The sequence below is a fragment of the Solea solea genome, chromosome 9 (genome assembly GCF_958295425.1).
Source record: "Solea solea chromosome 9, fSolSol10.1, whole genome shotgun sequence".
NCBI lineage: Eukaryota > Metazoa > Chordata > Actinopteri > Pleuronectiformes > Soleidae > Solea > Solea solea.
The window spans coordinates 2375519-2389896 of NC_081142.1; the positions used below are offsets into that span (position 1 = coordinate 2375519).

Below are 14378 nucleotides of genomic sequence, written 5' to 3' on the forward strand. Positions count from 1 at the left end.
AACCTCCTCGCATATAGGTTCAATAAATGTTCTGATAATGTTCTGATGTCTCTTTTTAAAGCATGAAGCAGCTTGCAACTCTGTTTACTGCACATTTTAAAAAAGACTACAGGTCATAAATAACAAGGCCCTGAGTAAATAGTTTGTGTCAGAGCGTATTAATAGTCTTCAAGCTGCTTGAAGGAATGTATTTTCCCCACTGGATGCATCAGTTAATGACATCCTAACATGTTTGTTATCATTCCGAGCTGTGGAGACATTAGTGCAAATCCCTCCATTAAAGTCTATAGATATTTATTAATTTATTAATATTCGTTTATAGATGCTGGATCACTGTTTGTTTCTTTGTACTTTTGGAATCGTTTATGTGTTGGTTTGACTTTTCTCTGTGTTGTCACTTTATTTATTTATTTATTCATTCATTCAGTTATTATGAGTCTATGAGTCCATAATAAATAAATAAATAAGTAAATAATAAACCGATTGAATTAAAATATCCACATCCACAGCATGTAAGTACGAGTAGTATTGGTACATTTTTATTTGACCTTTATTTAACCAGGGCTGAGTCGCTTGGCCAAGACAAAAAAGAAAACACCACGTTGCAGACATAAAAGACAACAGAAGACTAAAATATGTGAGGAATTCACTTTCATAAATAGCTTTAACTAAAAACAGTGACATCTTTAAAGATTCTGCCTCCATCTCTGTCATTCTGAGCTGAAAAGGATGTAGTGTTATTAACTCATTAAGTAGTATATGCATATTGGCACACAACTATACTATACTTTGCTTCTTATCAACTAAAACCCATGTCTAATGTATTTATTTAACTCCTTAGTTGCATTGTCCTGCTTGTATTTCCAGTCTTTTTATTTGTAGGTTTTCTATTTTCTTTTTTTTCACCTCATCCCCTTTTTCAGGGACCCATGGGGTCACTGGGTTCATGGAAACAAAAGCAAGGATGGGCTGCATGTTTATATGAAACAAAGTAATGTTCCTAATAAGGTAGTAAGAAAACATTTAAGTGAAAGTTAAGTTAAAGTTTATTTCTATGGCACATTTAAGTAAAGTATAGTTATTTCTGCACACACACATATACCAATTAGTGATGGTGAATTTGACCTCTGCATTTAAACCATCCTTATTACACAGGCACATTCAGGAATTGAGTGTCTTGCTCAGGGGCACCCAAGCCCTTGACCTGTCCTGGGAATTTAACTGGCGACCCTGTGGTTACAAGCACAATTCCTTTCCTCTTTGCCATAGCCCACTTTAAGATAAACAATAAAAACATTCAAAACAGGTAACACTTTACATCACAGTACAGTAACTTTATAGCCATAGTGTGGTAATAACTTTGTAATAGGGAAGTTTTAATATGTAACACCATCTTATTTCTACACTAACCACCAATGAATAGCTTGGTACTGATGGAAAATGTGTGTGAAACATAAGGGAGAATAGATTTCAACATTATAACATCGTAATGATCAATTCTGATTATTACAAACATATCCATGTCAACCTATCTCATCTACCAGGCTATTACAGGGATATTACTTTAAAAACAACATAATATTACTGAACTATTATCTCATTATGACACTAATATCAAGCTGCAAATTCCATTTGAAATTAAAAAAGGTATCATCACAATATTACCATACTGTTTCCATCAGTTTTTTTGAAACTTTAATTCAACAATCTTTTGTGGTGTCCGCCTCCTTCTTACTGTCGTTGAAACCAGGCAGGTTTCAACGCTGGTGACGGCGAGCGTTACTTCAACATCCCCGGCTCTCGCACGGCTGACGTGGCCAACGTGGAGGGAACCACCAACGTGGGCTTCCCAGGCAGATGGGTGTTCCGCATAGACGATGCACATGTAGAAGTGGGTGGCTGCAATAACTCTGGTGAGACCTGCCCGTTCCAGATCAGTGCCTCGGCTTCTCCTGGTCTCCACTTTGATGCTTTATATTTCATCACTGCTGTCCCACTGCTTCCTCTCCGCAGCATTAGTGTGTCCGCACCTGCGACCCTGTCTGAACGGAGGCCAGTGCATCGACGACTGTATTAAAGGAAACCCCTCCTTCACTTGCTCCTGCTTGGCCGGCTTCACCGGACGAAGATGTCAGATCGGTGAGTTTAAAAAACACAATACCAGTCCAGAATTCACTTGACACGCAGATTTTTCCTTAATTCCTGTATCAACTTCATGCCTAATATAATCTGTCTACGCAGCCTTTGAACTTGGCCAGATGTTTTCTTGTAATTAAAAGAAGTAATAGTAGCTGCTTTGTGTTCCTCTGTGACTCTGTAGATGTGAATGAATGTGCCTCACATCCTTGCCAGAACGGAGGAACTTGTCAAGACCAGATTAACAGTTTCATCTGTCAGTGTCTTCCTGGATACACCGGGAGTCTGTGTGAAGCAGGTACGCATCAAACTAACTCCGAATTCATTAACGTAAAGAAGTAGACGTTATGTAAGTAGCAGTTATGTGCAGTTAGTTTCTTAATACTCACATACACTCACTAGCTACTTTATTAAGTACATAAGGCACATGACATTTGATTGATTTGTTTATTTGGTCATTCCCCTCTGACCTCTGGATTCAATACAGCATTTTTATTTTTTTTTCTCTTATTATTTTGATATATTTTCTGTCAACTCTGGAGATGTTTGGAAGCGTGAAAATCCAAGTCGATCAGCAGTTTCTGAAATACTCAGACCAGCCCGTCTGGCACCAACAACAGCACCATGTTGAAAGTTACATAAATCTCCTCTTTTTAGTAGCAGTTATGTATAGATTATATGTTAAGTTTTGTGTTTCTCATCACTCCACTTTTGCAACGTTCATATTAAGTATAGTACACAGAAGGTATTGTTTTAATCCCATGTGGAATTATAACCATAGACTGTATATTTAATGTCGTTTTCTGGTTTGCTGTGTGAAGCTAAGCAGGAAGTAAAATTATATTGAACAGCCACCAGGGGGCGACTCCAGTGGTTGCAAAAAAAATAAGTGTATTTGAATTTTGCCGACTTCTCACTTTTATAACGTCAGTAAATATTTTAATGGTTAATGGTCTGTAGTTTCAGGTCTTCTTCATGATGTAGGATCAAACATGATGTCAATTTAAAATAAAATAAAATAAAATAAAATAAATTAAATTAAATTAAATTAAATTAAATTAAATTAAATTAAATTAAATTAAATTAAATTAAATTAAATTAAATTAAATTAAATTAAAATAAAATAAAATAAAATAAAATAAAATAAATGCATGAAGTAACTGGCTAAACTTATTATATACTGTATATACATATGTTTTTTAGGTTATGACAGTTGAGGCATGCAGTATCATTTTCAAATTCCTCACTTCTAGAAACCAGTAAAAAAAAAACCCTGAAAAACTCAATCACTCAAACAATTATTTTGCTTCATCAAGTCGTTTCAACACAAAAAAGGATTTCAACTATTTTAGTCCAGTGTCTTTTGTGCCTATTCCCACAGCCCAGGCTGTGGAGCTGTATCAAGCCTCTTCTAATACATTTCACAGCCAGCAGCACATACTTGCACAGTGAGGGGAGCAGTGTGGCGGATATATTAATCAGCTGAGTAAATATTCCACAAGCGTGTCTCTAACTCTCTGTGCATTGCTGTGTTTATGTGTGTGTGTGTGTGTGTGTGTGTTGCAGACGTTGACGAGTGCAAAAACAGGCCGTGCCTCAACAACGGGTCGTGTGTACAAGGTGCTGGCAGTTTCACCTGTGTGTGTGAAGCGGGTTACACTGGCGTGCTGTGTGAGACAGGTGAGCCGGGTTTTTCACTGTGTCGGGGGAAAGTAGGCATCTCCCTCCAGAGGAAATATTTTCTGCTGCTTTCTACATCAAACTCAGTCATTTGGCAGATGTTTCTGAGCAAAGAGTTTCCCAGTCTACGTCGACAAATGGGTCCAAGTTGAGGTTACGGTTGATTTGATTTGCAAACAACTTTTTTTCCCCCTTGTCACACACTGAAGCAATGAACCGCAGTGAGAGAGTTCACTGAAGTTAGGTGGATTTCCACAGAGACGTTTACTGATGTGGCTTCTCTGGTGAATAATTGTTGATGAAACTTGAACCCAGTGGAGAATCAAATCATCAGACCCAGCACAGTTCATGAATCTTTGTTCCAACATTAGACCGGATTACTTTTAATACCACTTGGTCAATGAAACTCTATGCTTTCGGAAGGAGAGTTCATTGCTGTTAATCCACCGACCAAAATCTTTGCGTTTCAATGTGAAACCTGCAAAATCTCTGTGTGAACGTGAACTTTTTTTTCTCCCCTGATGAACTGAATTCTCTGTGTCCTCCAGACATAAACGAATGTGAGTCGCAGCCTTGTCTGAATGGAGGAGAATGCATGGACGGAGTGGCCAACTTTACCTGTGTTTGTCCGGATGCCTTCACTGGACTCCTCTGCGAGACAGGTGACTTGAATTCAACTTTGTGCCAGAGGAGCATGTTTGGAAAAATAGTTCTTGCTAGAAAATGTTCACATAGTCTGGAAGAACTACTTACTTTCTCCTTTCACTTTGGCGTCCTCTAATGCAACATTTCTCCAACTGGAACAAACACAAAGGGAATCCTATCATACCTCTTTCAGAGTAAAATGATGTTTATGGCTATAAACTGTGTCTCACTCGGCTGCTTTTGTCGTGGCTTGTTGATTCTATTCTACTTTATTTTGTTGTTAAGAAAAAAAAAAGCTTTTATTATTTAATAGAGTCATCATGTCTTCACAAAGTTAAGGAAACAAAAAAGCTATTGACGACAGAAGAGCGGAGCATTTGTCAATATCCAGTCTTTACCTTTTTTTAAATGAAGCTGAATGAGACCCAGTGTTTGAAGGCTGCAGTTTTCAAAATGAAGTACGAGTAAAAACATTTTAGGGAGAAACATTAGTGAAACTGGCAGCATGCAAAAAGCTTCTGGTTTGATTCATTCCACCTGAGACTTTCTGTGTAGAATATGGATGCATGGTTGCAACTCTTCCACCGCTTTATCCTCCACATGAGGTTTGTAGGGTCGCTGGTGCCAATCCCAGCTGACATAGCACAAAAGGCGGGGTCACACCCTGGACAGATCGCCAGTCCATCATAGGGCCAAAATATAGAGACACACTAACCACGCCATCCACGCTCACATTCACACCTACGGTCAATTTAGAGTGTCCAAAGCTACATGTTTTTGGATTGAGGGAGTAAACCACAATCCACACACACACACACAGGGAGAACACAGGGAGAACATTATATTAATTATTAGTTAAACTGTTGGTTATTTTCTCAAAGTGATGGGTGACCTGGTCCTAAAGAGGCAGAACCTCATTTCTTAGGCAGTGCTTACGTCTAGGGCTAAGATTTGGATTTGAAGGTTGGATAAGATGTTGTTAACTGGTACGGGTTAAGGTTAGTAATAATGCAGTGTTTTGGCTGTCCAGATGAATGGAAGTCAATGCCGTGTCCTCAGAAGAACAGCTGAGCAAACCTGTGTGTTTCTTTGTGAGGTTAAAGCACTGAAACTACAGAATTCATCTAAAAATCATGATTTATTCACACATTAACCTAAATGTGTAACTTTTTTCAGGAAAATCATTTTTTGAAGAGTGCTTAGATGCTGTGTTTTCAAGGTTTGCAAAGTGCTTGAATTTTGGAAAAGTGTGACTGCATTTCTTTTGTAACAAATAACTCTCTGACTTCATAGTTTGCTTTTTAGAAGGAGGAATAAAATAAGTCAAAGAGTCTACAGTAAACAAAAACTCCACTGACTGGGCCTCCCTTGCATGGGTGTTTATGACTATAATAAAACACATTTTTGGTTATTTGTAGCATAATTCCATATAAAAAAGTATATATGGGATGGTACAGTAAATATGTAAATCACCACAGCTGGAAGTTGCTGTAAAACCATGAAAAATGACATTTAAAGTGTTTGAAAAAGACTTGTATGAACCCTGATTGTGTTTTATTGATATTTTTACATAAATCCATCCTTTAAACCACCTTCATAATGTTCATAATGTTCATAATGTTCCTTTTGGCAGAACTGGTGGAGCTTCAAGTGAATTCAACTGATGCAGAAAACCAAACAGGTAAAGGCAAGAACAGCTACACTAAAAACAAAAATCACCTTGACGTTGATTCTTACACCACATCCTGCCGTGCTTTCACACAAGGCCCTGAAGTTTTGTGTGAAGCAGAAAATTGCACTAAGCACCAGATTTGTGAATTGCGTGCGCACCAGGCTTCTGCGGCGACAACTGTGAAGGTTATTGTGCACTTGGCTGCAGGCAGCGGGGCAGGTAGAGAGCAGACTGGGGTATTTGAAGACGAGCTGTGCTATCCCACAGGAATTTGGAGCTCTGCCCTGGAAGACGCTGCTGTGATGATGGATTATTGTAATTATCAGAACTGACACGGCCTCGCCCCACTTTTACTACAGGAACCCGTCGCTTGATGTTGTGTTGATGTTTGTTTTATAGTGCATTTTATTAGTTTACCAACAAGAGGAAGTGCTTTGTCTAGACTTAAAGAGGCTCCTTTATGAGTCAAAGCTGTTCTTTGGTATTCAGGTCATTTCTTCAGACAGAGCTGTTGAAATATGCATGCTTCCACACCGCTACTTGTTTCTCTGGAAGCTGGCCATGGCACCACACTATAGTTTCAAGCACAGCTGCTGCTTGCATAACCATAGGGCAATTTGAAGAGAAAATATGTAAAACGCTGTCATCCTCAGCTGCTGCTTCATACCTTTCTTTCATTAGGTCATTTGGTATTATGTTTAATGTCTGTATTATAATGACTTCGTTTTCGGAAGCAACTACTGTGCTCTTTAAAGTTCATTTGGGCTCTCCCACGAGAGGGGACTGTCACCCTCCGATAAAAAGCTCTTTATTAGCATTTGAGCTACTGCAAATGCATGCTACCGCTTCACCCTTGAGCTGAAATAACTATCAGTGCTTATATAGGCTCTCTTAAATCTCCCAAATACTTTCCTGCTTGGCTCACTTGGAAGGCACAGTGGAAAAAGGAGCATGATCCTCCAAGGAAGAGAAAGTAGTGGGACTCAGAAGTGCCTAATCAGGCCCTCAGATCAAAGGGCCCGGGCCGCACAGGTGGCCAATGAAAGTGGCTCTTGCAAATTAACAATCCATTAATTGCCCTCAGGGGCCATAGATTTTGGTCACAAAATATGCTCCATATCATCGGAAAAATAATACCCTCCACCGAGCTCCCGGGACTTCAAAGAGGAGCCATTTAGCTGCGATATGACCACTTCCTTTGATCCACTGCTGCAATTAGGAAGCCGAGGAAAACAAAAACATTCTTACAGTTTGGACGGAGCGGATGTGCAGCATGCTGACTGCTAATCTTCTGCTCTCGTGAACTTTGCTGGAAAAAGAAAAGAGAAATGACAGCCAATCAATATACAGTATAAAGGAGCTCAACATATGGTTCACTGTGTTGACCACGTTCTACATTCTGTCCATTAAAACTCAGTTTAAAATACAAAACCATGGCAATTTTACACGAGTGCTGAAAACTCTGCAAACCACCGGAGAATGTTGGGTTCTGCACACACACAGTGTTACACATGAACATATGTTACTGGTGATTTATTGTTTATAAACATCTGTTTGGTTAAATGTGGTGTGTCAGCAGAAAGTTGTCACATGATCAGAGGAGACAACAAGGCGACAGTAACAGAAAGTAAAAACATTATAAGCTTTATACATTATGTACTTTAGTAACGTCAGCGTGTCAAGCTACATAAAGAAGAATGGCTCTGCAAACTTAAGCCAATGCATAAACTAACAAAGACGTGTCAGGAAAAACAGTGTTTAAATCCGTTCTGCTGATTCCTGACACACTTAGGAAAGAGAGGTGTGAGAGGAAGAGTCTGCAGTCTTTTACTATATTAAGTTGTACACACTGGAGCTTTAATACAACAAATATAATGTACAATGATGTACTTTCTCTCTCTGTCTCTCTCTGCAGAGGAATGTCTTTGTCAGAATGGCGGCGTCTGTGCGAACATCAGCGGAGAGTGTGAATGCCCTTCAGGCTACACAGGACCCTACTGTCAGTTTGGTGGGTATAATACAGGTAATCCTATCGGGTGATAAGAGCTTTGATCAATGTGAACCAAAAAGAGAAAAAAAGTCACATTGGTTTACTGAAAGTTCACCAATGTCATCTCCCAAAAATGTGTTAAGCCATATCCCAATCCCTTCCCGCCAGAAGTAACCCAGACGCCGTGCAGCCACACCAGGCTGTGTCCTGATGGTGGTCCTTGTATGGAGTACGGAGGAACCTACCTGTGTACATGTCAGACCAGCGGAGCAGATCTGGATCATAAAGACTTTTACCCCTATGGTAAGACCCTCAGGCACCAACGCAACAACAGAGCTCTTTGCAGCTATGTGTCACTGCATGAGCAGCTGGTTACTATAGCGACAAACACATTCTTTTCTACCCTAAACTGTAATGCTCACATTTGCAGTGAATATTAATGGGTTTTGAAATGATTTATGTTTTTGCTGAACGCTCTTTTACAGCATTTGATCAAATCGTAAAAAGACAAATAATGTGTTTTTTAAAGGTGGGACCAAGCCTGTGTGCTTGAATAAAATTTAGGAGGTCAACCAGTGCAATGGAACACAGTCAAGTCTCGGTGTGTGTTTTTCAGTACAGCCCCGATCGGTCTGCGACTCGTCTCCATGTCTGAATGGAGGCTACTGCTACGAGCGGGATGGAGGCTACACCTGCGAGTGCAAACACGGATACTGGGGGAAGCACTGTGAGAAAGGTAGCATATAGAAGAACACTCTCATATCAGCGTATCACGCACTTTTATCAAATCAGATCAGCTTTAACGCAACAAGAAACACCAATACCATTATTCATAATACCGTCTGAAATATCACAATGCTGAAAATGTCTTCTTATGAACCATTTTTCTGAATTATTGACTTATTATTGACAGATTTTCTGTGTGACTAAAAGCTGGAGCGTTCGCTCGTTCAAGGATTCCATTTTTCTTGTCTTTTTCCAGTTAGACTCAATACCTGCGCCTCCGGTCCCTGCCGCAATGGAGGCTCCTGCAAGGAGGAGGCGGGGAGCTACAAATGCGTGTGTCCGTACAGGTTCACTGGGAAACACTGTGAAGTGGGTGAGTGACAACCTCAAAGCAACACACTTTTGTACAAATCAAATTTTGTTACAAATGACTGATCTGGACCGGCATGAGAGTCCAGATCGAGTCCAGATCACCCATAAGAATCAGAACTTCAGTCGCAGAGGTTTCCAGGAACCTATTGGACAATACTCAAACATACATGTTCATTATTGTTTGTTTTTCTCTAACTTTTAATGCTAACATTTAACATTACAGTACAGGAACAACATGGCAATCGTATGGTTAACATCTGGTAACAATGACAATAGTGTGAAAATAAGGAAGTACAGTTACAGTAATACCATGTTATTTCCAAAGTAATATCCATCTAATAGTTTGGTGACAAGAATGACTACTTTACTTTATTCTTGTTATTTTTAGACAACCATGAGATAACATGTCAGCAACTTGTAGCATTATCCTAAATTTAAGGTGCAAACCCAGTAAAAAAGTGCCATAACCGTACATGCAGTGTTTCTATTACTGTAGGCTACCATCAGTCCAATACCTTCACATGAAAATGTCTGTGAATTAAAATTGATCATTTAATTTAAATAATTAAATACATTTAATAATTTAAATTTAATTAAGTTGAAATTCATCCTCCATTATGTCCCACAAACATTTCCATTGTTATTCCCAAGCTAATATTGGTGATAAATGTAGAAATAAGTTGGTATTGCAATAGTAATGCATCACTATTACAAAACTATTATCATATTTTTTGTATGTTTTTGTATGAGAAACTTATGAAGAAGTCTTGAAATTAGTGATTGAAATCATTAACTCCTCAGAAAATGTAAACTGAGGTTAAACTCAAGTGAGAAATAGGCTTATTTTCCCATAGACTTCCATTTAAACTGACTTTTTTGCAATCAGCAGAGTCGCCCCCTGCTGGCTATTCAATATAGTCTCACATCCAGGTTGTCCTTTACTGGCAAACTGGAAGAATGCTTTTTACATACGGTTTATGGTCATGTAATATGACAATAATGAATAGAAATCAGTGTCTTAATTGATTCCTGATCCATTTGCAATGTTGCAAAAAAAGAAGGGAATAAGATGATATAAATATAATAAACCACGTAATACAGTTAGACACATTACAGTTGACCACAAAATATAATTAAGTACACATTTCAATCTCAGCAGACATAAGAGACAAAACAAAAAGGTGAGAAAGTGATGAGAAAACTCTGTTCTCTTCGTGGGAAACATCAACATCACTCTTTTATTATCTGAGTCTGAAAACACAGAAAATGCCTCTACATGTGATTCATCGCCGTAGTTAAACCTCTGTTTACATTTGGCTTTTGTTTGTCAGATAAAAAGAAATCTGCTGTCTGTGTGACGCTCATGTTATTGTACCATGGGACATCAGCCTCAGTCAGTTAGGAAACAGTGGCACTTGTGCAGGAGTGTCAAATACAACACATTCCGCCAATTTAACCCCTCGATGCTGCAGCATATGCATGTGTTTACGCCTGGATTTTCATTACAATCTGTCTTTGTGAATTTCTCATTCTCCACTATAACTTATACTTTATTTAATTTCCTTATTTAATGTACATTTTTGCCAAGATATCATTTGCTATTGTAATAAAGCCAGAAAAGACGCACAAAACTCATATGAAAAGCACAGCATGTCATTTCTCTCAGTCAAAACAGTAACAAAAAGCATTTGTGTACTTTGTTTCCATTTAATTGTGAAATATTTGCAGCTTCATACTGAAAAGACTTATTTGGTACAGGAGGAGCATTTAGAGCATTTAACAGTATATTATTCATCATTTATTACTAGTGTTCAAAGGAAAACCTGATTTAAAATATGGCAGCAGTTTCACAAAGTGGATCAAATGGATCAAATAGTCCGTAACTTTTGATATATATACATATTTCTACGATTTAAAGAGTGTTTGAAAATGTTTTGGCTAATATCGGTACACTGCTCAAAAATAATATAACATTAGTCTCATTATTTTTGCATGTTTTATTGCAGAAATGTTACATATTATATCTTTAATACTGACTCTGATGAAATACACATACTCACTTTTATTGAAAGTCACAACATTTTATTGCAACAGTCATGTTACTTGTTTATTAATCCTTATGTCAACTATCACATTCCTAAATAAGCGACTGATGTCCCACTGCTTTTAGGGCCTTGAACTATAGTTAAACCCTGTGTCTTACAACAACAACAACAACAAAATGTATTATATTTATATATTTATTTATATCTATTTGCCTATGTTGTTCTACATGAATGAATCATACAGTGTGTGTGTGTTTTCTTTCAGGAAAACCAGACCCCTGTGCGTCCAGCCCCTGCCTCAATGGTGGAACATGTTTCCATTACATAGGAAAATATAAATGTGAATGCACTGATGACTTCTGGGGCAGACACTGTGAAATACGCAGATCGTCACAAACAGCGACAGGTAAGCCGACTGTCCAGTGTTTTTCTCATGCCACAAAGGAGAGAGTGATTGTTTCGAGAGCAACATGATGCACCTCCATTTTGCCAGCATACAAGCTGAAAGTGTGGGCTTCTGTCATTATCCGATTTGTACCGGAAACCCAATTTGTTCTGCGCATGTGCGACTACTTCCTGTCAAAACTATTACTTAAACTTATACTATTGACTTTTTTTTTTTATCTCCCTTTTTAGTACTTATTATTAGTAAATAAAATACACATTTTATGTTATCTCTTGTTTTATTAGTTATTCTTATCAGGAATACATGGTTTCATTCATGTAACTGAGCGTTTATGTTCACCTTTGCTGTCCAGCTTAAACAAACACCAGGGATCCTTAAATGAACCAGTTTTTTCCTTTCAACCTTACTTTCAAAATAAGAGCCACCGACTAAGGCTTTAAGTAAAATAGCTTCCAGTCGGTATTTTGTAAAATAAAGTACAGGTTTTTATGATATCATTCATTCTATTTGTCAACTTTATAAAACAGAATAAATGTCTTTTTCTGTTATTTTAGTGTTAGTAATCATTCCACAATTGTCATCAGCAGTAAAAGAAAGTAGTCACTCTTCGCACACGCTAAGAACAGTTTGTGGCAATAGATATACAGTAGCTTACATTCATAATTCTTATAAAATAAATAAACATTTTTATAGTATCTTTCCTTCTATAATATAAAATACATATTTGATGTCATTTTATGGTGACAGGAAGTAGTCACACTTTCGATCACTTACAATGAGCTTGAGATGTTTCTGGGGTCTCTAGAGAGGGACATTGGGGGTCGCGTTATTCTCTGCAGTTTACAAACGACCTGTTGTCATTGCGGGGCAACGGCTCTGCGATTAGCACTGTGGACTGGTCTCTGATTTGCCTGCAGTCTGAACATAGCCAAAAATTCTTGGAAGTCATTAAAAACCTGCTTTCATCAAGAGGTTTTTTTTTTACGGCAACAGCACGTGAAACAAAAGTCACATAGCTTGGCACCAGCAGAGGACATCCTAATCTGCTAAGTGTGGAGACACTTGCTGTCCCTCTGAAGATAATCTTAGCTGTGTTGCTGCACCAGAGGCCCCAAATATACAGATATAGAACCGTGGAATATATTCTATATAAAGCCAGACCTGATTAGACCTGATGCAGCATGCTGGAAGGTCATTCTAGCAGGACGAAAACAGAGTGCCTGGATGCAAAACACCTCTGTTGCCATTCATATGTTCTGAACGAGCTTCTTTAATCCCCAGTTTTTGGAAGCTTGTGTTACGATGCAGCCATGCTGACATTATCAGTATTTGTGTGTGTGTGTGGTTTCAGAGCTGAGCTGTGGGCTGCCCCCACAAGTGAATCACGCCGAGGTCCAGTTCATCTCAACTATACCAGGCTCCGTGGCTGTGTACGTCTGCCACTCAGGCTTCATATCTGTGCCCCGAGCCACACACAGCATCTGTGGTATCCAGGGAGACTGGAGTCAGCCACCTATTTGTGAGGGTCTGTAACACACACATAACAAAAACAGTCTTTAAATGAAAAGTATTAGTTATTATAGAGGCTTATGTGTTGTTTCCTGTCATTGCAGAGATCGACGAGTGTCGGTCACAGCCTTGTCTTAATGACGGCACGTGTCAAAACCAGGTCGGCTCCTACCAGTGTGTGTGTAGTCAGGGCTTCAGTGGAAATCGCTGTCAAACAGGTACAACCTAATCTCAAATGTTAAAATTCAATATAATATATTATACACATATCGTATGCAGTACCTGTTCATATACGTGTGTGTGTGTGTGTGTGTGTCTCAATTCCTTCAAGACATCGATGAATGCCTGTCAGAACCCTGTGAACACGGGGGATCATGTGAAAACCAGCCTGGTTCCTACTCGTGCCTCTGTCCACAAGGCTTCAAAGGCCAGAACTGTGAATTAGGTATTGTATCACGCTGACCTGGTACACTTAATATGTTCTTAACGTACTTATTATAGAACTGTGATTAGATTGTCCATTCAAAATACAATAAAATTACTATTCAGTTCACTCTTAAGAGGCTTGTGTCAGAAATTGTGAGTGGTGGTCTGAAAGAAGGGCATTCAAAAAAAATACATGGATATCTTCATCATTATTATTATTATTATTATTATTTTAAAAAAAACTATGAGGCCATATGTAAAGACACAAAAGCCCAAGACAATCACAAAGCAAAGCTGAATTAAATTTCCTTTAGTGACTTCTTAAAGGAGACTCTATCTTTGATAAGTTTGATTTTAGCTGGTCTTGGTAAATGTTGTGTATTTATATAGCTTTATATAAGCTTTTATATAGCTGCTTTATGCTACACTTTTTGCCATTCACCCACACTTTCATACCGCACAATTATGTGCAGCACACATGTTTCATACTCGTTCACACTCTGCTGTCACAGCTGTCAGGAGCTACGTGGGGTTAAGTGTGTTGGCCAGTGACACATGGGCAGGTAGACGAGCAGAGCTGGGAATCACAGAGGTTCTGCAGAACCTATACATATGCATTTCAAGAGTGTAACTCTTTCATAATGAATAAATCTCTTACATACTGTACCTTGAGGACATTTGAGGTCATTTCTTTGTGATTCTAATATAGAACATTTCTGTCCTCCTTGACTCCCGTTTGTAGCCCAGTGTTGCTCCGCCCTTTGTTTTCCC

The 14378-nt window shown here is 38.6% G+C and overlaps 1 protein-coding gene across 4 annotated transcripts in view; it reads left to right on the forward strand.

The window, feature by feature from the left end:
* The window catches only part of sned1 (sushi, nidogen and EGF-like domains 1), a 37288-nt gene that overhangs the window by 11057 nt on the left and 11853 nt on the right, over positions 1-14378 (forward strand). The window contains exons 4-17 of one of the 4 annotated variants that reach the window (XM_058638692.1): positions 1751-1913; positions 2014-2139; positions 2321-2434; positions 3703-3816; positions 4365-4478; positions 6095-6142; positions 8049-8156; positions 8292-8426; positions 8740-8859; positions 9106-9222; positions 11532-11672; positions 13024-13197; positions 13286-13399; positions 13513-13626. In XM_058638692.1, the coding sequence (XP_058494675.1) occupies positions 1751-1913; positions 2014-2139; positions 2321-2434; positions 3703-3816; positions 4365-4478; positions 6095-6142; positions 8049-8156; positions 8292-8426; positions 8740-8859; positions 9106-9222; positions 11532-11672; positions 13024-13197; positions 13286-13399; positions 13513-13626 (1702 nt within the window). The remainder of the gene's footprint in view (positions 1-1750; positions 1914-2013; positions 2140-2320; positions 2435-3702; positions 3817-4364; positions 4479-6094; positions 6143-8048; positions 8157-8291; positions 8427-8739; positions 8860-9105; positions 9223-11531; positions 11673-13023; positions 13198-13285; positions 13400-13512; positions 13627-14378) is intronic. The other 3 variants (XM_058638693.1, XM_058638694.1, XM_058638695.1) reach the window with 3 other exon arrangements.